The sequence below is a fragment of the Mesoplodon bidens genome (genome assembly GCF_964165515.1).
Source record: "Mesoplodon bidens genome assembly, chromosome: 3".
Classification (NCBI taxonomy): Eukaryota; Metazoa; Chordata; class Mammalia; order Artiodactyla; family Ziphiidae; genus Mesoplodon; species Mesoplodon bidens.
The window spans coordinates 52,759,361-52,783,417 of NC_138178.1; the positions used below are offsets into that span (position 1 = coordinate 52,759,361).

General features: G+C 47.6%; 1 protein-coding gene across 1 annotated transcript in view; it reads left to right on the top strand.

Moving 5' to 3' along the window:
- LOC308613919 (uncharacterized protein) overlaps positions 1-24,057 on the top strand; it is a 103,036-nt gene that overhangs the window by 35,937 nt on the left and 43,042 nt on the right. Inside the window, exon 2 of the mRNA XM_081228044.1 lies at positions 8,088-8,162. Within this exon, the coding sequence (XP_081084170.1) occupies positions 8,101-8,162 (62 nt within the window). The 5' untranslated portion in view covers positions 8,088-8,100. The remainder of the gene's footprint in view (positions 1-8,087; positions 8,163-24,057) is intronic.

The following is a 24,057-nucleotide window of genomic DNA, read 5'->3' on the forward strand; positions in this document are numbered from 1 at the left end:
CTCTGTTGTACAAAAGAAACTAACACAGTATTGTGAAGCAGTTATACTCCAATAAAGATCTATTTAAAAAAACCCCACTGAATTGCACACTTTAAAATAGTTTAAACAGTGGGTTTTACATTATATGACTTTTATCTCGAAACCAAAATCTTTTTTTTTAATGGTATAAAGGATTAATCTAAAAGAGACCAACCTAGAGATAGGAAGACCAATTAGAAAATGATGATAATCGTCCAGTTAAGAGGTGATGAGTGGACAGAGATAGTCCAACTAGACAAGAAGGGCAATTCCAGAATGATTTAGAAGGTTAAATTGGAAAGCATGAGACATAGGAAGCGTCAAAGATGATTCTAGACTTCTGCCTCTGCTACAGGGGGATGATAGTGCTATCAGGTGAAATCAAGAACACAGCCAGTATACATAGTAGGAAACCATTTGGATTTTTAAGAAGTAACTTACGCGTGTGCACGCAAACATTTGTCAAAGCAGAGAAGAGCTATGAGGCTCCCCGCTGCACTGTTGGCTAGCCAGGGAGGCCTGCTGTGTGAGGCTAGAGGTCCACCAGCGATCAAGGGTGGGCAGCGGGAGGGGAAAGCACAAAGGAGGCCTGGGAGGGAAGGGATCCAGAGAGACCAGGGGTGCCACGTTGCAGAAGCCAAAAGACTAGAGACTTTTAGAAGGAAGGTGACCAGCCAAGACATGCAGAGATGCGGGGCCTGGAAAGTGAATGGGCAGCAAAGATAAAGGCAGAAGGGCAGGAGTCTGGAAGGTCAAGGCCCCCCTAACCAGTCTCAGTTCTTTTCAGGAATAGCTCCCCAAGTGATTCTTGGCCTCAGAATCAGCCGGACCTCGGGCCATGACAGGCCAACCTGCCTTATTGTCTTCACCCACCTTCCTCATTCTCTCCTGCCCACAAGCACGGCCAGGCTGGTTCTTACTCCCTCGTCTTTCCTATGTGGAGGTCCAAGTGGCCTCTCGACATCCCTGAAAGGAATTTCCTGTTAACAATCTCCCCTCCTGTGGCCTGGGCAAAGAGTGGATGGATGTGATGATGCCAAGGACTGGATTGGGTGGAAATAGGAAAATGGACAATTTTCACTCTGGGGGAAAGAAATGCACAGTCATTTTTTCAGCTAGCCCCAGTCCTCACATGATTCTGGTAGTAGAATCTTCCACCAGCCACCCAGGTATGTGGTGGGGCTCTGAGACCCACCTGAGTGTGGGGAGAGGCAGACTGCTATTCAGGAGGGAGGGGCTGAGACCTTTCCAGAAAGGGGTCATGATGTGGGACAGATTTCTTAAATCTTTTCAGAGAAGTATGCAGTGTCTTCAGATTAACACAGTGAATCACTCAAGAGGCCCGCAGAGGCAGAGCTAGAAAAGAGGGCATGATCAGCTCTGTTCCTCGATAGCCTTGAATCGCTGTTCAGCACTTACGGTAAAGAACTGGGCTGTGTCACCTGCAAAGCAAAATGCTGAGAGGGGCATGGACTAGGCCCCTTCTCTCCTATACAGCATCTTTGTGTGAAATAGAAAAAGTCATCTCTTCCTTTGGGCCAACGCAGGCCATTGCCAGGGAGCACAGCTTGGTGAGCAAAGCTCAGGCTAAATCAGATCCCACAACCCCCTCCCTATACCCCATCCCCTGCTCCCCACCCAAGCTGGATGCTTTTGTGCAGTGTCCAACCTGTGCAACCATATGCAGCAGCCCCAGAGACAGAGGTGAATATGGCAGCGTCTTCAAGCCCCAGAAGTTCAAAAACTGGTCGGCAAACACACACATGTAATCAGCCAACTAACAAAAGCAGCCTCTGAGAAATGCTAAAACAGGAGGGCTAATGGTGGCGGGGAGATTCACCCTAATGGGGAAATCTGAGAAGACTTCCTGAGGAGATAGAATTTGAGGCAGGCCTTGAAATGTTGACAGAGAGGGGAGTGGAGAAAGGACTGCACAAGATTTCAAGGTGGCTTCTCAAGAGGCGGAGTAGATTGTCATGGCTGGAGGAAAGGGGAGCCGGGGGAATGGAAAAGGGTACTGGGGAAGACATAGTGGGAGGTAAGCATAAGGGCTAAAGTTGTGGAGAGCACTGATTGACTTACTGAGGGATGTGCACTTGGAGAGAGCCAAAGAAGTTTGGGGAATGCGGGTTCCCCATCCAACCTGGCTATCCTGGGTCTTTCTCAGAAGTGGGGTTGTCCTTTAAGAGGAGTGCCCCAGCTTCCAAAGGGTGCCCCAGCTGCTCTTTACAAGAGCTGAGGAAGCCCCTGAGCCAGGTGTCAGTGTGACTGCATTATGCAGAGGTGTGGTGTGAAACATCTGTGCAGATTCATCAACGGGTCAGGGAAGGGCTGGAGAATGGCCGTCCAGCTGCATCTATTAGAAGTTATCTCAGACAGTCCTGGCCCTGCTCCAGCGGTGGAGGGGACACTCCTGCTCTCCTTGAGGGCCCTGTGGATGTGCACACCTCACTGGAAGGCCACCTGAAGAAAGCATGCCTTTCAAAATCCATAGGATGGAGCCCAGAACCCATAGCATCACCTGGTCCAGGTAGACCTAGTTACTGTGAGAAGGGACTTCCTGTCCCGGAATTCTTCCATCCAGGATGGCTCAGTCCTCCTCACTCTCTGCTCCTACATGAGACAAACAATCATTGCAGAGAAAAATCCCATGGCCAACCACTTTGTCCTTCTGAAAAGTCTCTTCCTTGAGTTCGCCTACACCCTTGCTTCTCAAAATACCGTCTGCAGACCAGTAGCATTAGCCCTGCCTGGGAGCCTTATGGAAATGCGGTCTTATGCTCCATCCCAGACTGACTCAACCAGGTCTGCCTTTTTGCAAAATCCTCAGGTGATCTGTGTGTCCGTTGAGGTCTGAGAAGCCTGTCCTAAACCGTTCTTTCCTGCTCTTTGTGTAGCTCTTTGGCCACTCTCAGTCTCCCTGACGTTGACTCTTACCAACCCCTTTTAATGCTAGGAGATCCTCTGCCTATTACCTCCCCCCTCTGCCCCTCTCCCTGGGTGATCTCGGACACTCCCACTGCTTCACGTACCATCTGCTTCTCAAGGATTCCCTTATCTGTACAACCAGACCACTCTTCTGGGTGCTCGACCTATGATATGGTGCCGTAAACAACCCCTCGCATTCCACATGCCCCATATTGAATTCATCTTCTCTCCCTCGGCCCTGTGTCCCCTAGGGCACCCAGGCCCCCATTCAGGGACTCATCCCAGACTCCCCTCTCACCCTTAACTCCTAAATTCATTCTGCACGCTGGGGGTCCACTTCCTAAACTTTCTGGTCGTGCCCCCTAACCCCTCCATCCTCACTGACACCACCTCAGATCCCGATCATCTCTGTCCCAAGATCCACTGCAGGTCTGGCCAACTTACCAGCCCAAATGTCCTCCAAGTGGCAACTCTGCCATCTTGTAGCCACTGGAACACATAGGCTCCTTGGTGGCTGCTGCAGGGGAGGTGAGCACTGGAAGACCTCACCCCAGCAAATGCTTTAGCCCCAGACTGACACCCACGTCACTAAGGCTCACAACCCATTGGTCAGAACTAGTCATGTAGCCTCATCTAACTTTTTCTTTCTTTTTCTTTAAATTGAAGTATAGTTAATTTACAATGTTATGTTAATTTCTTCTGTACAGCAAGGTGATTCCGTTATACGTATATATACATTCTTTTTTTTATATTCTTTTCCATTATGGGTTGTCACAGGATACTGAATATAGTTCTCTGTGCTCTACAGGAGGACCTTGTTGTTTACCCATTCCATATATAATAGCTTACATCCGCTAACCCCAACCTCCCAGTCCATCCCTCCCCAAACCCCTCCCCCTTGGCAACCACAAGTCTGTTAGCCCCATCTAACTTCAGGGGGTGGTGAGGGTGGGTGAACCTGCTGGGCCGTAGCCTGGAAGGAGAGGGCCATTGGGCATAGGTGAGCACTAGAAATCTCTACCAACCATCTTCCTCCTCTGCTCTGTCTTCTCCTTAGCCCTTATCATCATCTGACATAGTGTGTATTTGCCCATTTACAGATATTTGTCCTGCTTCCCCCCCTCCTGCTAAAGGATGTAAGCACTCTGAGGGCGGATCATGTGTTTGGTTCATTGCTGTATTCCCAGTACCTAGAACAGGGGTTGGCACGTAGCGAGCACTCGATACATATTTGATGAATGTTACTAATAAAATGAATAAATAAAGGGCTAGATGGTGTGTGTGTATGGGGGCCAGCAGTGGGGGAGGGGAGTGATGTGAGAGGAATGTGAAAACTAAGAAGAGGTAATATCACAAAAGACATTACAAGGCAGGTAAAGGAGCTTTTGCTTTATCCTGTAGAGTGTAGAGAACCACGGCAGGGGATGGTTTAAAAGGGGAAAGATGGGCTTCCGTGGTGGCGCAGTTGTTGAGAGTTCGCCTGCCGATGCAGGGGACGCGGATTCGTGCCCTGGTCCGGGAAGATCCCACATGCCGTGGAGCGGCTGGGCCCGTGAGCCATGGCCGCTGAACCTGCGCATCCGGAGCCTGTGCTCCGCGACGGGAGAGGCCACAACAGCGAGAGGCCTGCGTACCGAAAAAAAAAAAAAAAAAGGTCGGGGGGGAGAGGTGTTCTGGAAGATCACTTGGGATGCAGTTTGGAGGATGGATTGGAAGGGGTCACGCAGGAGGCAGGGAGACCAGCTGGGAAACAACGGACGGTGGTTTAGATTAGATGGTGGGATTCCTGAAGGAGGAGAAACAAGGCTCTGAGGGAGTGAATGTGGGGCTTGAGAGGAGGAGAGGATGGCTTTAAAGGCTTTGGCTGGAGTTACTAAAAGGAGGGAGTTCCCTTTGTTCATCCTCAAGCCAGGAGGACTGAGGGGTGGAGGAGACTTGCGGGGAGGGTGGTAACGAGGAGTTTGTTTGAGACACAAGAACTTTGACCTGGTCCAGGTGCCCAGGCCTCGCTAAATGGCACGCAACTCCACACTTAGACGATTCATTTCCTCACCACTGAAATTTTGCCCACCCTGTTTCCTGCCCTTGAAGAATGTTCCCTCCCTCTCTGCCAACCACTCCTAGCTCTGACCTCAGAGAATAAATCAGAAAGAACCCTGAGAATATGGGCTCTCTGGCTGAGAGCTGCCACCTGCCCTGAGAGCACAGACCTGCTCCCCTGTGTCGAGGTCTCAGGGTGGAGGGGAGGTGTCAGCTGGGCCCCTTGCGGATCAGGATGGGTGGATGGACAGCCTCCAGGCAAGGGCCAAGGCAGCCATCCTGTTCAAAGGCAGGCACGGCCGCCAGCTCTTGTCAGCGTAGTTACTTCTCGGTGAAATGCAGTCCTCCCCACTGTGGCTGCTGCCTCTGCCCCCTCCCTGGGTTCTGGTCCCCAGCCTTGGCCAAAAACAGTGCCCCTGTCAGTCCTGTTCTTGGCCTGGCCCTGCCCCTTGTGCTGACTTCCCTCCCACATGCCAGCCTTCTCCAAAATTGTCCAGGATTGAAAGTGATCCCCCCGCGCCATCACTCAGGGCAAAAGACAGAAGCCCTTGTGCCGTCTCTCTCTTTCTCCTTGAGGGAAAGAGGTGGGCTTACTTAATCCAGTCCACAGGAAATCCTCCCCGGCCACCTCTGGAAACAACGTACTAGGGACCAGTGTGGGACCACTGTTCAGCTACAGCCTGACTCCAGTGTTCTCTAGGCTGGTAATTTTCTGCGTAGTTAGCTGCTCTCCTGCTCCCACCTGCTGCACTGGAGGTGATTGAATATCACCTCATGCATTAACCATGCACAGAAGAGGGCTGCCAGAGCTCCGTTACCCACCTGCCCACCTGTGGCCCCCACCCCTCCATCACAGGCCATCTGGATTGACACCTTGATTGATTACAAGGGTTCCATCATGTGTGGAGCAGCCGCAGCATTACCTGGTGGGACAGGGAGGGCTGCGTGGTAGCCAGCCCATCCGTCTATGCTGAGTGTCCCCTCCTGTGGGACCTGGGCACCTCTCTCTGACATATTCCTCAGAGCCCTTGTTTTGTAGGCGCCTGTCTCCTGCTAGGACAGCATCTGCCAACCCACCATCTGCTCCACATCCTATAGAAGGGGCTTTGGCAAAAAGAGTCCGAATTCAGCAGTTTTGATAAACCCCCAGAGAAGATCACCCCTGTGCCATTTCCAAGAAATACCCACACCAACTTGTGAATTACAAAACCCAGCCACAAAATAAAGGGTTGGTAGTTTGCAGAGAAATTGACACAGCCAGGAAAGAGAAGAGAGGTGCTGCTCATGAATGCCTCCTCTTTCCAAATACTGGTGGGTAAAGAAGAAATGGCCAGCCACTGAATTCAAAGCCTTTGGAGGAAGAAGAAAATAATGCAAGAGTTTGATTTTGGGTTGCAGTACAGAGCACTGTTGCTGTAAAAGCTCAGCAGGAGGGGAATGAGACGGGGGAGGCTAATATTTGTTGAGTTCCCGGCACGTGTCAGACGCTGTGTGGGCAGTTTCACGGACGGTAGCTCGCTGAGTCTTTCCCATAGCAATGTGAGACAGGTATTTCTGCACTCATCCCTCAGGTGAGGCAGCAAGTTCCGAGAGCTGACAACTCACATGGCAAGGTGGTGATTCAAGTCAAGCCGTCTCATGCTGAAGTTCATTCTCTCTCTGCTGTACCACGTGTTCTCCCCAGCACATTCCAGGAAGGTGGGAAACCAGAAAGGATCTTAACTCATATTAAAGCAAAATCAGAACAAGAAACTTGAGAGCAAGTGTCATTGAATAAAATTAGCTTGAATAATCTATATTTAAGGGTCCCATGAGGCATCCGTCAAGAGGGAACAGTAATTGTGCTTTCAGATACCATCTGCTGTTCTCTGAACATTTTGGCTCCGAGAATCTCTGTACCCCTCCCCTCCTGGCCCCCTGACCCCCTCATCAACTGAGTTGCCTACCTTCCACCAGTATGCTGAATGAAATGCCCAGCATGGCCTCAGAATTGCTCTCAGAGCAGCTGTATGGCTGTCTTAGTCTGCTTGGGCTCCTGTCACAAAGCATCACAGATGGGGTAGCTTATGAACAACGGAAGTTTATTTCTCACAGTTCTGGAGGCTGGAGCATAAGATCAGAGTACAAGCATGGTTGGATTCTGGCGAGGACCCTCTTCTCATTGTATCCTCATATGGCAGAAAGAGGGCGAGAGAACTCTCTGGGATCTCTTTTATAAGGGCACTAATCCTATTCATGAGGGCTCCACCCTCATCACCTAATCACCTCCCGAAGGCCCCACCTCCTACTTACACTGCGGGTTAGGATTTCAACACAGAAATTTTGGGGAGACACAAACATTCAGTCCATTGTAATGGTCATTGCTAATCTTAACCATAATAGTTGTAATTTTTCAAAACAGTGGAATTGAAAGTAAGGGTTTCAAACAGCTCTGGGCACAAGGTCCCCCAAACCATTTCCTGCTCACCCTTACTACATCCAAATTTTTGTAAGGAGGCCTGGGAATCTTAAAGTTGAGTGCTAAGGTCATGAGGCAAGGGGCCAGCAGCACTGTCACGTAGAACTTGCTGTGACACTGGAAATGTCCTTTACCTGCGCTGTCCAATATGGTGGCCACTAGCCACACATGGCTATTGAGCGCTGGAAATGTGGCTAGTGTGACTGAGGAACCGTACTTTCATTTAATTTTAATTAATTGAGATTTGAAACTTAAATAGCCACTTGTGACTAGTGGCTCCCAGGTTGGATGGTACAAGAGAGGAAACTAACCGCAAAGTTGGGAAAATCCTAGAACATAGGCCTTGTCTATAGGGGGCCAGCCTTGATCAGGTACCACTTTGGGAGGTTGCTAAGCAGCTCTGGGCATCTGAGACACAGAAGGAAAATTCTAAAGGAAGGAGGATGGCTGAGGAGGGTATGAAGACAGCCTCACCAGTTCAAGTTTGTCCAGAAACAGCTCTGTTCATTCACCATTTGGAATTTGACCGGGTAGTTGTGGCTCCAGGGTGTGCAACTGAGCTCCAAGCTTTACACAAGCTCTGGGAGGCACACTGCTGTGCAGGAGGCCATGTGACTTGACACTGACTCTTCTTTGATTTCAGGCCCATTCTATCCATGCCACTTGATTCCACAAGCTGGAAGAATTGCTGCTCGCTCCATTGTTTCCCTCGATCCCTGTAAGTACCTCCTGGAGAGTACCCACTCTGTGATTTCCGCCTTCTTTCTTTTTTCCTTCCTCCCTCCCTCCATCCCTTCCTTCCTTCCTTTCCTTCTTCGGTAAAAAAAATTTTTGATACAATGAAACAGAACGGATTGACAAGTCCTAAATTTTGCCCTGGGGGTCCCCTTATCCTAGCAACTGCCTCTCTCAATTAATGTGTCTGTCACCTTTGCCTGAGGCTTGTGATTGCAATTCTAGAGGCCACTTTTTGTTTTTTTCTTAGACCCATATAGGGTGTGATCGGCAGAGCATCTCAGACATCACGTGTCCAGATCCCTTGTTATATATGAAAGGACAGATGCTCAGAGAGCGGGGAGACTCACCCCAGGCCTTTCCATGAACTTTTTGGTGGAAGAGGAAGGATTAGAAACTGTGTATGACACACCGCGGCCTCCTTATCCAGGAACCGCTCATCCTCCCTGCCTAGGATAAATATTTGGTTTTGCCAGCTCCTTGTGTGCTTCCACTGTCTCTAGTTTCCTCAAAAAGGTATTCCTCTCCCTGTCTGCAGGGATGCAGCTCAAATCCTTAGAACTTCTAACACAGTATTCTCCCTTTATCCAACCTCCCAGGCTCCAGTGGAAGTTAGGCCACAGAAGAATCACTTTCCTCCACTGGGCTCTATTCAGACCTCTCTCTCTCTCCAACACTGATAATCTAGGAATATCTGGGACAGCCTTCTCAAACTGTAGTGAGCATACAAATCCCCCTGCGGTCTGGTTCAATCGCAAATGTAGACTTAGTAGGTCTGGCATGAGGCTTGAGACTCTGCATTGCTAACAAGATCCTAGGTGATGCTGAAGCTGCTGGTCCATGGACTGCACTTTGAGTAGCGAGGCCCTGGACTCATGTTTTGGTCCTGGAGGGCTAGAGCTGAAAGAGACTTCTTGTAGAAGTGCTCTCCAGAGAAACTTGTAAGATGGTATAGGATGAGGCAGGGGAAGAAGCTAAGCCCAGAGGTTGAACTCTAACCTCAGCCTGATCCCAAGGGCAGCTCTGGAACATAAGTGACCCCACAAAGTTCTTCTGCCCTGAGGCAAGGGAGCCAGGTTTTTACACCGTGTATCAGTCAGTCATTGACTGTGGGCTGCCCTTGGGAGAAGGACATAACCTCCCTGGATAACCTACCAGGCATTTTCAGGGTTGGCAGCTCCCATCTGGTCAAGGGCAAGTCTCCACAGAAGTACACAGCTGTGAGCCATCAGTATCAGACTCACAGCAGTGGGAGGTTGGGTCCTCCCACAGTGTGGGGGAGCTGGGCTAACAGTCTACCACAGAGGCCTAAAACTCTTCCAAGCCAAAGGCCCATCCCACTTACTTTCATATTAGAGATTTTATCTTTGAAAGCTGTGTATATGTACCTAGAAAAAGAGAACTAGAAATATATACACAAGCTGTTCACAACAGTGATCTCAAGTCAACTTCCTTGTCTTTTTCTGCATCTTTCAAACTTGCTACAGTGAACATGCACTAATATAAAGCAGCAAAGTAAACCACTGATACCCCAGCTCAGGATCTTAGAAAACATTTTTATTTAATAACTATTTATTGAGTGCCGGTTATTCCCATTTACACTGCTGTGTGATCCTGATCAATGTTTATAATGGGATAGTAATGACAGGGCACAAGTCTGAAATGCAGTTTGTGGCAAAGAGAAATTATAGACTATTCAGTACAGTTTTAAGTTTGAATTTATTTATTTTTCCAATTCTCTGAAATTTGCTCATCTGCATAGCAAATGCCCTGTAACTGGAACAGCCTGTCTATGAGGTTTAGCATTGCAAACTCTTGCTCCCCTCAGGTCTTGGCCAAAGGGCAAACAGAACTCGGACCTCCCGACTCCTGCTGGTTCTCAAAGACCACACAGCCTGTCTGTGTGCCATGAGCTATTTTCATGTCGACAGTCTTCCTCCCTTTTTTTGCGCTGCCTAATTAAGCAATCAAGTTAATTGAGATTAATGGCTGGCTATTTAGTAGGGATTAATAACTTGCAAAAACTCCCTTGGGTTTGGAACCCAGCTCAGAGCAGCAGAAATGCTCCTTGGGAAAGCTGGAGACGCGGTGGCCAAGCTGAACCTCAGCCCTCGGGCCTCTCCTCTCACTTCTCCCTGCTCAGGCCTCTGGAGGCAGTGGGATGCTGAGGGCAAGGAGGTGGGGAAGGAAAAGCTGCCATATTAGCCTGGACTTCAGTGCTGCTCTCTGAGCTGCAAGGCTCTACAGCTCCTGCCCACACCACAGCCAGCACCCTCTGCTGAGCAAGATGCAATCCCCCCATGTCCAGGAGCTGGGTCCCCAACTTGTGAGTGTGCCCCAGGGGCCTGGGCTCCTGATGAGTGCTCAGGAACCTCCAAGTCCTGACTGCTTCTGGGTCTCATGGTCTCAACCCTGGTTCCTTTGTTTGCTTGTTTGTTTTTATTGCAGTATAGCTGATTTACAATTTTGTGTTAGTTTCTGGTGTAGAGCAAAGTGATTCAGTTATATATATATATATATATATATTCTTTTTCAGATTGTTTTCCATTATAGTTTATTACAAGATATTGAATATCGTTCCTTGTACTATACAGTAGGACCTTGTTGTTTATCTGTTTTATCTATATATACAGTAGTATATATCTGCTAATCCCAAACTCCCAATTTATCCCTCCCCTGTCCTTTTCCCCTTTGGTAGCCATAAGTTTGTTTTCTATGTCTGTAAGTCTATTTCTGTTTCGTAAATGAGTTCATTTGGTATCATGAAGTTCGTTTGGTATCATGAGTTCGTTGGTATCATTATTTTAGATTCCACATATAAGTGATGTCATATGACATTTGCCTTTTTCTGTCCGACTTACTTCACTTAGTATGATAATCTCTAGGTCTGTCCATATTGCTGCAAATGGCATTATTTCATTCTTTTTTATGGCTAAGTAACATTCCAGTGTATGTATATACCACATCTTCTTTATTCATTCATCTGTTGATGGACTCTTAGGTGCTTCCATATCTTGGCTATTGTAAATAGTGCTGCTATAAACATTGGGGTACATATATCTTTTTGAATTATACTTTTCTCCAGATATATGCCCAGGAGTGGGATTGCTAAATCATATGGCAACTCTAATTTTAGTCTATTAAGAAACCTCCATACTGTTTTCCATAGTGGCTGCACCAATTTACATTCCCACCAACAGTGTAGGAGGGTTCCCTTTTCTCCACACCCTCTCCAGCATTTGTTATTTGTAGACTTGTTGATGATGGCCATTCTGACTGGTGTGAGGTGATACCTCATTGTAGTTTTGATTTGCATTTCCCTCATAGTTAGCAATGTTGAGCATCTTTTTGTGTGCCTTTTGGGCAATCTGTGTGTCGTCTTTGGAGAAATGTCTATTTAGGTCTTCTGCCCATTTTTTGATTGGATTGTTTGGTTTTTTTGTTATTGAGTTGTATGAGCTATTTGTATATTTTGGAAATTAAGCCCTTGTCGGTCACATTGTTTGCAAATATTTTCTCCCATTCCATAGTTAGTCTTTTCGTTTTATTTATGGTTTCCTTTGCCGTGAAAAAGCTTATAAGTTTGATTAGGTCCCATTTGTTTATTATTGCTTTTATTTCTACTTTTGCCTTGGGAGATATACCTAAGAAAACATTGCTACAATTTATGTCAGAGAATGTTTTGCCTATGTTTTCTTTTAGAAGTTTTATGGTGTCATGTCTTATATTTAAGTCTTTAAGTCATTTTGAGTTTATTTTTGTGAATGGTGTGAGTGTTCTAACTTCACTGATTTACATGCGGGTGACCAGCTTTTGGGGGGAGCTTTTTAAAAATGCTGATGCTCTAGTCATACTCCAGGCATTTGGATTTAATTGGTCTTGCAACTGGGGGGCCATTTTGGTAAAAGTTTCCCAGGTGAGTCTAATGTGCAGACATTGATAGTGAGATCAAGGAGTATTTGTAAGCAGGTTGGCTTGGAAGAAAGAAAGAAATTGAACCACAGCCAGGGATAAACCACTGACACCAGGGCGTTATCATATTGAGGGGAAACACGGCAATCAGAGCAGGACGGGAGACGCACCAAAGGCAGCTGCGCCTCTCTCTCGTCTGGCAGCTGTGGAAGGATTCTGGTTGTTCCTTCTCATCCTCAGTGGAAAAAGAATCGGTGACGTGGATTTTTCTGTCCTTTTTTATCTGGACTGATCCCCTTGGCTCACTCAGCAGAGGCCTCAAAGAGGTGGGACCACTTGTCTCCCATAAACTGCAGCCAGCCTGCATGCATTGATGTAGGGAAGGCTGCTCCAGCTGCCACCTGGCGCCCCTCCCCAGATGGATAGACTCTGTCCCCTCCCGTCCCACAGTCACTTAGCCTGCAGGTCTGACATGGGCATAGGAGCCAGACTCCAGGGGGTACCCAGGCCTGCGGGCCAGATGATGATTCCAGTGTTACAAGACCCCTTTCTCCCTCCTTCTAAACATCAAAGGCTTCCCAAAACATAATTGTGTGGCTCTGGGGCAGAGACCTTTGGAAAGAGGTGGGAGGCTGTGCCTATCAAATTGAGTGGACTGAGAATGCTAAATTGATTGTTGGTAGGAGAAGCTAAGAACCATCCATCTTGAGGGGTAAAGGGGAGTAGAGAGAGAGAGACGCTCCTTGAGAGCTTGGGGGTGTTTTGAGATGGGACAATGAGAGACCTTGGAGCATCCACTCTACTCTCACAAGGTGGGTGGGAGCAGATGTGTGCGAGCCCACGATTCTAAACGTTTGGTTACGCTTCTTGGATATATTGATACAATCCCCTTAGATGTTTTCCAAGAGAAAACAGAAACAATTTAAATTGCTTTTCCTTTATATTTGGATGTAGGGCCAGTGTTACTTCTGAATGAATGCAACACCTCATGAATGAAAGCTAAAGCTTAAACCGAGAGTCCCGAGTTTATTCTGGGACACAAATATCTGCCAGGTGCAGGTGAGTATTGAACTGACGACATAGCAAATGCCCAGCAGCACAGTGCCTGGCACAAAATGGACAGGTCCCTGCTAAGTGCTGGATCCCACTACACCCTCCCACATCCATCCTTCCCTAAGCTGATCCGAGAGAACCTTGTGTTAGCCTAACTGCATGACGCAGGCTGTGTCTCTTTAAGGGGTGACCGGAGGTTTTGTGGCCTCCTAGGAAATGGCTTAAGGACAGTCGTGACCTGGTGGCAGGGGTACACTCACACACAGGCAATATTGCAGGGTGAGGCTTACGGACAGTTTACTCTGGGTACCAATATTCCCTGGCAAGGTGAGACCCCGGATGGCTTCCTCTGAGGTGTGGTCACCCAAGTGACCTCTGTAGCCGCCATCCGTCCGCCCACACCCTGTCCCTGTCCCTGGCTTGCTCTGGCTCTCCTTTCAGGCTGGGCTCTGGCTGAGCCTGCAGGGGCTGCGGTGGAAGCGGCGAGTTGCCGTTGGACACTCCAAGATCAGTGTCTGTAATTTGGCTTGGAGAGAGTGGCCATCCAGATGCAGGCAATTTTGACTTTGATGTGAGCAGAATTATAAAGAATCGTAAAGAGAGCCTATGATTTGGGCTGAAACCCTGCCAAGGCATTCGGGTCCCAGCCCTGGGTCTTTCTGAAAAGAAATACTTGAGAAGTAAAAATCCTTAACCCCAGCTGGCAGCAGCCTGTGGGACTGCCCCTGCTGAGCATCCCAGCCCCACCCCAACCCATGCCCCGGCACCCACGTTAGCCTTCCTCAGCTCCTCATACCTGCTGCACTCCTCCCCCTCCCAGCCCTTGCCGCACGGCGCCCATTCTGCCTGGAAGTCACCCCTCCCGGCAGTCACCATGCACCTGGCCTGGCACTTCTCCAGGGAAGGCCCCCTGACCTCCACCCTCCAGAAGAGTTTGGGAACCCCACTGTCCTTGCTCACAGCACCCCACAGCCCTTCACTGCACTCACCACCTGATCAGTGACATCTCCATGGGTGATTACTAACCCTCTTCTCCACTGTCAGACTGAATGTTCCGTAAAGACAGCGACCACAGCTGTCATGCTCAGCCCAGCGTCCGAGAGCTGGTCCAGGGCACCTTTGCTAAACAGACGAATGAATAACAATGAGCTGGTTTGTCAATAGGACATTTTATGTTACATAAAGAGTGCATCACGCGGTCCGAAGACAGGGATCGAGGTGGAAAACCTCCTTATACCAGAGGAGAATCCAGATTTTGTGAATCCTGAAGCTTATATAATTTGGGAGCCCCTCTGAAGAAAAATAAAGTTGCCAAAAACATGATGTGGGAGTGTGAATGGAGACCACGCCCAGGACTTGTCAGTGAGGAACTCTACAACTTCAGCCTCACTAACTTCCTAGTAAATCCACCCGCTCTGGCTCTAAGTGAGGATGGCCAGAGTGAGTTCCAGAATACCTCTGCTGATGCACAGCTTTTGGGGTGTAAGGTGCAGGCCTCCCTCCTCAATGAACGCTCTGCTCTCGCCCCTCCCTTTCCTGAGCCTCAGTCCTGTTGGTTAATTTGGGTGCTGAGAGGTTAGAGGTGCTGGGGCGAAGAACAAAAACACATGAAGAGTCATTTCAGGGGGCTCTCCATGCCCCTCGCAACCTCATCTACATAAAGTCGCTGCTGCCTTGAATCCTTTTAGCAGGAGCAGAGGTCCTCTGCTTGGGCCTTCAGGGCCATCTCAGTGCTTACCAGAGACTCAAGAACAACCCTCCACAGCGCTCTCTCCTCTCCTGTGCTCTGTGCTCCACATCCTAGCCACCTGGGCCCCTCTGAGTCTGCAGCTCTGTTTTCTCAGTTCGGGGAGACCACTGCTCTGTGCGTGCCCTCACCGCACCGTGGCCTGGAAGCTCTCCAGACAGTGAGCTGGGACTCCCTTCTCTCAGGGATCACTGTCCCGAGCTGTTGTTACCGAACCAAACTTGGGTCCGCTTGCCCACGTGCAGTAAAGCCAATCTGCTGACACCGGGTTGTGGTGAAGGACAGTGCAGCGTTTATTGCAGGTGCCAAGCAAGGAGTCTCAGGCAGCTAGTGCTTAAAAGTCCCGAACTCCCTGAAGGCTTTCGGGGAAATGTTTATAAGGACAGGGTGAGGGAAGGGGGTTGTGGGGTGTGTGATCAGCTTGTGGACCTTCTTCTGATTGGTTAGTGGTGAGGTAATTGGGAGTCAGCATCATCAACCTTCTGGTTCCAACCGGTCTGGGGTCTACGTGCTTGTGGGCAGCAGACAGTTAACTTCTTCACCTGGTGGAGGTTTCAGTCTTGGCCAAACAGCTCAAAGGACATGGCTCAGGATATTATCTACAGTCCTTGAGGAGGAACTAAAGGTCCTTGACTTCGTTTAATGGCTAAACTATTATTATTTTGGCTTGCTTGACTGTTTTCCTTTCCTTCCACATTTTCTCACTTCTCTGATTAAATTTATTCTTTGGCTAAAGTTTTTCTACAGACAAGAGGCAGGTGGAGGACATGGGGGTGTCTATTCTGGGAAGGCCTCATAGGGTCCTGCTCGGTTACACTGTCTGTTGTCCAGTATCTGAAGACCATTATTTCCCATATTTTGTCTGGCTTTTTTTTTTTTTTTAAGTTGTTTAAAGTGAGAGAATAAATTCAGTTCCTGTTGCTCCAGTTTGGCCAATAGTGAAAATCCACTTCAGCCAGCTTCAGGAATCTGTGTGCCAGATACAAGTGTAAAGAACTGGACTTTGTACATCAGTCATTCTGAGCAGCGTCCCACAAAAAAGTGGCTAGTTCAGCTTGCAACTCAAATAGTGGCACAAATGTTTGTCCTGTAGACGTTCACTTGGGTACACAGCAGCATACATCCCATTTCATCACCCAGAATATTAAAAAGACACCTCCTCAAGGGCTGAGATTTAATATAATTAATAGTTGGACTGCTTCATCAAGGACATGTCTAACTGTAACTGGCATTTTCTTTCTTTTTATCTTTTTGTTAATCCCAAATTCCTAATTTCGCCCTCCACCCCCATTTCCCCTTTGGTAACCTTAAGATTGTTTTCTACATCTGTGTGGCATTTTCTTTCTTTTTTTCCTTTTCTTTCTGATGAAGATGATGACTGGTTCACGCCCAGGTGCCCACCTTCACACCGCCTCTGCTTTTGCACCAGCAGTGCGAGTGTTATGCAATCGCCGTGGTATCACCATGAAAACTGTCTGGGCCTCTCAAACCCCCTGAAAGAGTTTCAGGGATCCCTGAGGGTCTGCAGGACATTCTATGAGAACTGCTGAGTTGGGGGACCCCAAGTAACCCCCAAACCGTGGGCTTGTTGGGCCTCGGACTCCCCAGAGAAGCGGCCTTGCCATGGATGCGTTACAGCTTTCCTAGTCTGTTTCTCATTTTCAAGAATGAGTTTACCCCCAGTGTGAGCTTGGCGGTGTTTCTGTCCTCCCTGCTCTCCTTTCTGCCTCTGGAGCCAGGACTCCGGAGTCAGCTGCTGTCGCTCTCCCAGAGCAGGAAGATTCCAGCAACTGTTCACGAATTCGGCTCATTCCGACTGAGTGGGCTGATGGAGATACTAATGACAGCCGACACTTCTTGATTCCTTATTCTATGCTGAGAAGTTGCAAACATTACTTCACACGCTCTGGAGTTTTCTTGACCTGCTGCAGGCTGAGCCCATCACGTCTCTACTGAGGCAGGTCCTGTCCCTGGGAAAACAGTCCAGAAATCCCCCCATTTCTTTCATGCTGTGCCTGACAGATGTGTGGGTGTGTGTTTATCTTTGTTACATTTTTTTTTAATTACAAAGTAATTCTTTCTAGAAGGTAACAAATGAATTTATTTTCTTCTCTGCATTTTAATTTCCTCTCTGAATTTATTCAGTGGCAAGGAAAATAATAAAAATTTTGTCAAGTGTGTTCTCAGAGCTGGTAGCTATTTGCCCCACTCTTTTTGAGGAAAGAATGATCATATGTGACCTTTTACATGCATCAGATCTTCATTGGAATGGAGCCATGTGTATAATGAATGAATGAATCCAGAGTCTCGTTTAATTAGTGCCCCAGAAGCTATTAAAAGTGCCTGAAAAGAGCGCTCTTCAAAGCTGAGGAGAGAGGGTGGGGTGGGGGGGCAGGAAAAGAAGGTTTCCAGATGTGAAAGGACCTGGGAGTACAGGAACAACATTGGAAAGCCACATTGGGTTCCTTATCAACCTTTTCTTCTCCTCAATTCTGGACTACTTTTCCTGTACTTTTTCATTTCTTAGTCACATGGATATTCCCGGGAGCCATGGGAAGGAAAAGCACTACCCCAGCCTCTGTGCTGAGGCTTGTGTGATACCACGGCTAAGAGAGTGGGTGCTTGAGTCAAGGAGACCTAGATTCAAATCCAGCATCTGCCCCTCTTCACTGAGTGCCCTTGAGAAAGTTACTTAACCTCTCTGAGCCTCAATTCCTCACCTATAAAAGGCAAAATAATAGTACCTAGCTCACTGGGTTGTTGTGAGAGTTACATATAATTTAGGGAAAGTGCCTACACACTAAACCAGGGACCAAGGTGTTACTCTTCTTGCTCATAACGATATCAAGCTCCTGGTAATTCTCCAGAACAGTGGTTGGCAAATTACTGCTGCAAGCCAAATCTGGCCTTTGGCCTGTTTTTGTATGGCCTATGAGCTAAGAATGGTTTTTACATGTTAAAAGGGTTATTATAAAAGGAAGGAGAGGGCTTCCCTGGTGGCGCAGTGGTTGAGAGTCCGCCTGCTGATGCAGGGGACACAGGTTCGTGCCCCGGTCCGGGAAGATCCCACATGCCGCGGAGCGGCTGGGCCCGTGAGCCATGGCCGCTGAGCCTGCGCATCCGGAGCCTGTGCTCCACAACGGGAGAGGCCACAACAGTGAGAGGCCCGCGTACTGCCAAAAAAAAAAAAAAAAAAAGGAGGAAGAGGAGGAGGAGGAAAGACTATATTGAACATCTAGCCCATTATGGAGGAAATTTGCCACCCACTGCTTTAGAAGCCCAAAAGTAGGAGCTCATTTTCAGATTAGTGACAGCCCTGCCACCAGTATCCTCTCAAATGATCCCAAATGTAATGTTTCCATCTAAGAATGGAGAATTAAGTCAGACCTGGGCACTTGCCCTGGGGAGCTCTCCCCAGATTCCTCAGGTCTGGGTTGTCTTTTCCTTCTTCGAACTTCACCTTGTGCTATTCTGGGCACCTTCTCCTGTCCCCCCAAACAGGCATTCAGCTCCCTGAGGCCAGGGACCATCTCTTAGATCTCTGTGTCCATGCAACCCCTTATAGCATATTATCCTGGTTATAGTAAGTGCTCAATAAATATTTATAGGATGGTTGGATTGGTGATTTAGCAGACACTAATAGGCTGCCCACTTTCCTGATTCTCCTAAATAGGAGAACCTCTCTGTGTGGCAAGCAAGCAGACAGCAATTAGGTACAAATGCTGATTCCTGGGGTCCCAAGGCAGCATGTCAAGTTACAGGTGTTTTGTTGGCCTCTAATGAATGCTGTGCCCAGTCCCTACAAGACAGCCGATTCCCTGAACTGGCTTTTCCCTGGGGCAGGTCCATAGCCCAGCCTGCCTCTGCGCACTCTCCTCGGTCACCAAAGCCAGATCTGGGGGGGCAGCCCTTGCTAGAAGTGGGGTGCAGGCTGAGGTGGCCTTGAAGAGAAAGAACCAAGGGAAATCTGGGCTCCAGGAGGTAGCAAGCGTTGGGGCACCCACCTGCTTACCACTGTGAGTGGACGACCATAGATGGAGGGCTTTCCACAGCATGTGCATCATCTGAAAACGTGGGCAAAAACATGATAAATGAGTGAAGTAAGTCAGAAAGAGAAAAACAAATACCATATGCTAACACATATATATGGAATCTAAAAAAAAAAAAAGGTTCTGAAGAACCTAGGGGCAGGACAGGAATAAAGACACAGACATAGAGAATGGACTTGAGGACACGGGGAAGAGGAAGGGTAAGATGGGACGAAGTGAGAGAGTGGCATGGACATACATACACTACCAAATGTAAAACAGATAGCTGGTGGGAAGCAGCCACATAGCACAGGGAGATCAGCTTGGTGCTTTGTGACCACCTAGAGGGGTGGGACAGGGAGGGTGGGAGGGAGACGCAAGAGGGAGGAGATATGGGGATATATGTATATGTAGAGCTGATTCACTTTGTTACAAAACAGAAACTAACACACCGTTGTAAATCAATTATACTCCAATAATTATACTCCAATAAAGATGTTAAAAAAACATGATAAATGATTTATTAATACTGTATTACCATACATGACAAACTAATAGAACCTGTTTTAGACGTGGTGGCCAGCCTGTATATGTCTGGCACTGAGCTAGAAGCACTTCACAGGTATCATTTAATTTAATCCTCACACTGTCCTAAGAAATATTTACCACCAGTTTACAGATAAGGAAACTGAGGCTAACAGACTGCCTCTGGCCCATGTCACACAGCTGATTAGAGGCTGAGGCCAGATTTGCACCCAAGTCTATCTGACCTCAAAGCTGGTTCCCTAAGGACCCCCCTGTGTAGGAGACAACTTGCCAAATACTGTGGAGACCAGGAAAGGGATGCATGTCAGGCCCTGCCCAGAAACAGCTCACCCTGGGTCACAAAGACAAGATGGACAGAGATCCGAAGGTTGGGAGAACCTTGTCTCTAGGGAGCCCAGAAGGCTTCTTGGAGGAGGTGAGCCTGATCCTCTGCAGGCCTGTAGGCCAGTCGGGCCTGCTGGGGGCAACTGGGGGATGGGGGGCCGGCAGGAATGCCCAGAGCAGGAAACCAGGCAGTATCCTGAACCTACCCTGATCCTAGGCCGATCAGACCTGGATGGGAGCCAGCAAGTGAACTCATTTCCCCAGGCTGGCTCCGAGCCATGGTGAAAGGACTTGGCCCAGGGATTGGGACTCAGGCTCAGCCCACTTGTCTGGTTTTGCAATAGCTGACTCCTCTGCTGCCCCAGCCCTCCCTAGAGGCTTTCTCCTGCTCTACCCAGCACACTAATCTCCTGCTGAAAGACACGGCCCTCCTGGCATGACAGCCCAGAACGTGGGCTGAGGACATGTGGCACTGGCCCAGTGATCCCTTCCCGGGCCTTGGGGACTGAAAAGTAAAGTAAAAAGTGACCCCACAGACATCCCCTGCAGAGCGAGAGGGAAGTGATTTAGCTCCCAAGGCCTTGGGAAGCCCCTCACCAATGGCCATTATCGTATTATTATTGTTGCCATCATCACTGCTGGCTTCAGAGTCTCCCACACTTTCTTGAATAACTTTCTTGCCCTTTCCTTGACTCCATTCTTTTCCACCTTTCTCTGTAGCATCTACCTCTCCCACTCGGCTTCCCCTCTGTCCCAGGCTTCAAAATATATCTTCCCTTGTCTTATTCCATCAGCACCTGGGGAGTCCCTGAGACTCAAAGGCATCCTCTTCTAACAGATGGTTGATCTGTGAGTTAATCTGCTAAACGAGTCCATGCTGACATGTGAGAGAGGCAGGTGGCTCCACATGTGGCCTCTCACACACAGTATGGGGAAGACACAGACTTTACTCTAATACATGTTTATTGAACAACTATTTAGCGCAAGGCACTGTGGGGGACTTTGTCAATGTCCTCCAAAGCTGAGAAGGTTACTTGAGAAGGATACTGGAAGAGGCATTTCCTGAGCTTAGTTCTCATGTCTGTCTGTCTGTCTGTCTTTGCGATTTGTTCATGTTTTCATATTTCAGCTGTCAGATCTAACTCTTCCCCGGGATCAGGGACACAGTCAGGAGGATACAAGAAAAAGAATGGCAGAGGGAAAAACAAAGAGAGCCCACAGAAACCCAAGCTGTGTATGAAAAAAGAGAGGCAATGCTGAGCTGTGGCCATGGGACTCTTTCCCTTCCAACATCAACCACGGTGGGGAGAAAGAGGGTGAAGGATGTCCTCCACCCCTAGTTAGAGCTGCCGGGGATTGTAGAAAGTTCCACCAGAGGCCTGGCCCACAAGGATTGAGATGAGAGCCTGGGTTGTGTTTTAGATATTAGGCAACTGAAAATAGAGTCATGAGCCCACTCTCTTCTCAATCCCATGGGCCTCCCTGGAAAGCCATGCTCCAGAACAGTCTGGGACCCACAGAGAGACAAGCCTGAGTAATCACACCAGTGTAATGAGAGATCCTTCTTATCCATCAATGTGACTCAGCCCTGTGCCACAGTAAACTTTCCTTTTTGTTTCTGTGAGCACCGCAGCAGGGCTGGGTTTCCTGCCCTGGAGAGAGACCCGCCAGCTCACTCTGTTCCCTGCAGTCTCCTCTCTCTCCTCTGAAATTCCTGGGAAGAGGCCCAGAGCAGAAGCCAAATTGATGCAGAAGATGCACCACGATGTGGTTGGAGCCCAGAAACTCACTGTGGGCACAAGGCTCCTTGGGGGCTTAGCAGCCAGCAGTCCTGCTTGTGTTCCAGAAGCTCTAGGATGGATGTGCCCTCCTAACTTAAGCCAGAAGGACCCTGAGGAGATCTCTCTACTAACTTGCAGAATCAAGAGATGTCTTTTTTTCCCCCTTTTCCTTTTTTTCAAAAATCATTCTTTGGAAGCTGCTGCATAGTACAGGGAGATCAGCTCGGTGCTTTGTGACGACCTAGTGGGTGGGATAGGGAGGGTGGGAGGGAGGCTCAAGAGGGAGGGGTTATGGGGATGTATGCATATAGCTGATTCACTTTGTTATACAGCAGAAACTAACACAACATTGTAAAGCAATTATACTCCAATAAAGGTGTATAAAAAATCATTTTTTCAGGCTTCCCTGGTGGCGCAGCGGTTGAGAGTCCGCCTGCCGATGCAGGGGACACAGGTTCGTGCCCCGGTCCGGGAGGATCCCACATGCTGCAGAGCGGCTGGGCCCGTGAGCCGTGGCCGCTGAGCCTGTGTGTCCGGAACCTGTGCTCCGCAATGGGAGAGGCCACAACAGTGAGAGGCCCGTGTACCACCCCCCCAAAAAAATCATTTTTCGACAGTGGAGAAGCTTTCTAATTTTTTCCTAATTAGGTAAATAATATATACTCTATATTATATTTTTTAATTGAACACCACAAAGAAGTGCAAGGAAAATAAAAATCGCTTGAATTCCCACCACACTGAGCTATAACCACTAATAATTTAGTAGCCATCATTTCATTTGTCATTATATGCAGATACACACACACACACACACACACATATCTTAACATGAAAATGGTGTCACACTTGATACTTAATCAGAGACACTTTGACAGTGTGTTTTTGTTTAGGTTTGGTTTAGTTTGGTCTGGTCTGAGCTGGTTTAGTTTGGTCTGCTCTGGACTTGATTGACTTGGTTGGGTTTAGTCGGGTTTAGTCGGGTTTAGTCTGGTCTGGTTTAGTTTGGTTTGGCTTGTTCTGGTCTGATCTGGTTTGATTGGTTTTAGTTGGATTTAGTTTGGTTTGGGCTGGTCTCATCTGTCTTGATTTGGCCTGGTTTGGTCTGGTCTGGTTTGTTCTGATCTACTTTGGTTTGGTTTCATTTACTCTTATCTGATCTGGTCTGATTTGGTCTCATCTGGTTTGGTTTGGTTGAACTTACCTCCCTGGTTCCCTCCTTGGCATGCATCCTCAAGTACCTTTCTTCATGAGGGGACTGGGAGCATAGTTTATTTCACAGAAACTGAGACTTTGCTGTATACGTCTCTCCACACCTTGCCTTTCTTTTTCCTGATACCTCCTGGAAATCCCTCTGAGTCAGTTGGTATAGATCCAACTCATTCCCTTTAATTGTTGCCCAATATTCCATGGTATGTGTGGACCCTATACACTCAGCCATTTGTCCACCAAGAGGCTGTGGCCTGATTTCCCGTGTTTGGCCACTGCACTTGTGTTTCTGTCAATGCCAGTATGCTATATACACCTCCAAGGACAGCATTCACATGACTGTGCCACCCTGCAATTAATATTATCCTGTGACTAGTCTTCCATTCTGATACTTTTATTCCTATGAGATGCACACCCAACAGTGAGATTGCTGGGTCAGAATATATGTGTGTTTTTACTTGTAATAGGTGTTGCCATATTGCTTCCCTCTCCTCAAAAAAAAAAAAAAAAAAGTTGATAACTTATATTTCCATTGGCAGTATATGAGCAAAAATTCTCATCATCTCCGAATTCCAACAATATCTCATTGTTACTTTATTTTGCATTTTCTAGATTGGTAATGAGACTGAGCATCTTTTCATATGTTTATCAATCAATTTGGATTTGCTCTTTAATTTTTCTATTGAGCTACTTATCTTTTTTATTTAATTAATAAGAATTTTCTATTATAGATTTTCATCCTTTATCTGTCATATGTGATGCACATCTATTCCCTGACCCCAACTTTATTTGCTTTTTTATCTTATTTATAGTATCATACATTTATTTCAAATTTAATGTAGCAATTTAATGTGGTAATTCATCTATTTTTCATTTATAGCTTTTAGGTTTATTGTCTTAGTTTGAAAGGTATTGCTATTCCCTAGATGATACATGTTTTCCTAGATTTCAATATTTTTTTGTTCTATTTTTTACATTTAGGCCTTTAATCTAGAATTTATTTGTAAATACAGTATAAGAGAAGGATTCAACTTTATTTTCTTTCACATGGATGGCCAGTGATGCCATCATCATTTATTACAGAAATATTCATTCGCAACTAGAATAAAATGTCACCCTTGTCACATATTACAGTCACAAACATTGTGACTATTCTGATGCTTTCTGTTTGTGTTCTATCCATCTATTTGTGTGCCAGTACTCTTCTGGCTCTGATTGCAGAGGCTTTGTGGTATGTTTTAATACCCTGTAAAGCCCTCTAGCCTTGTTTTCCAGAAGACA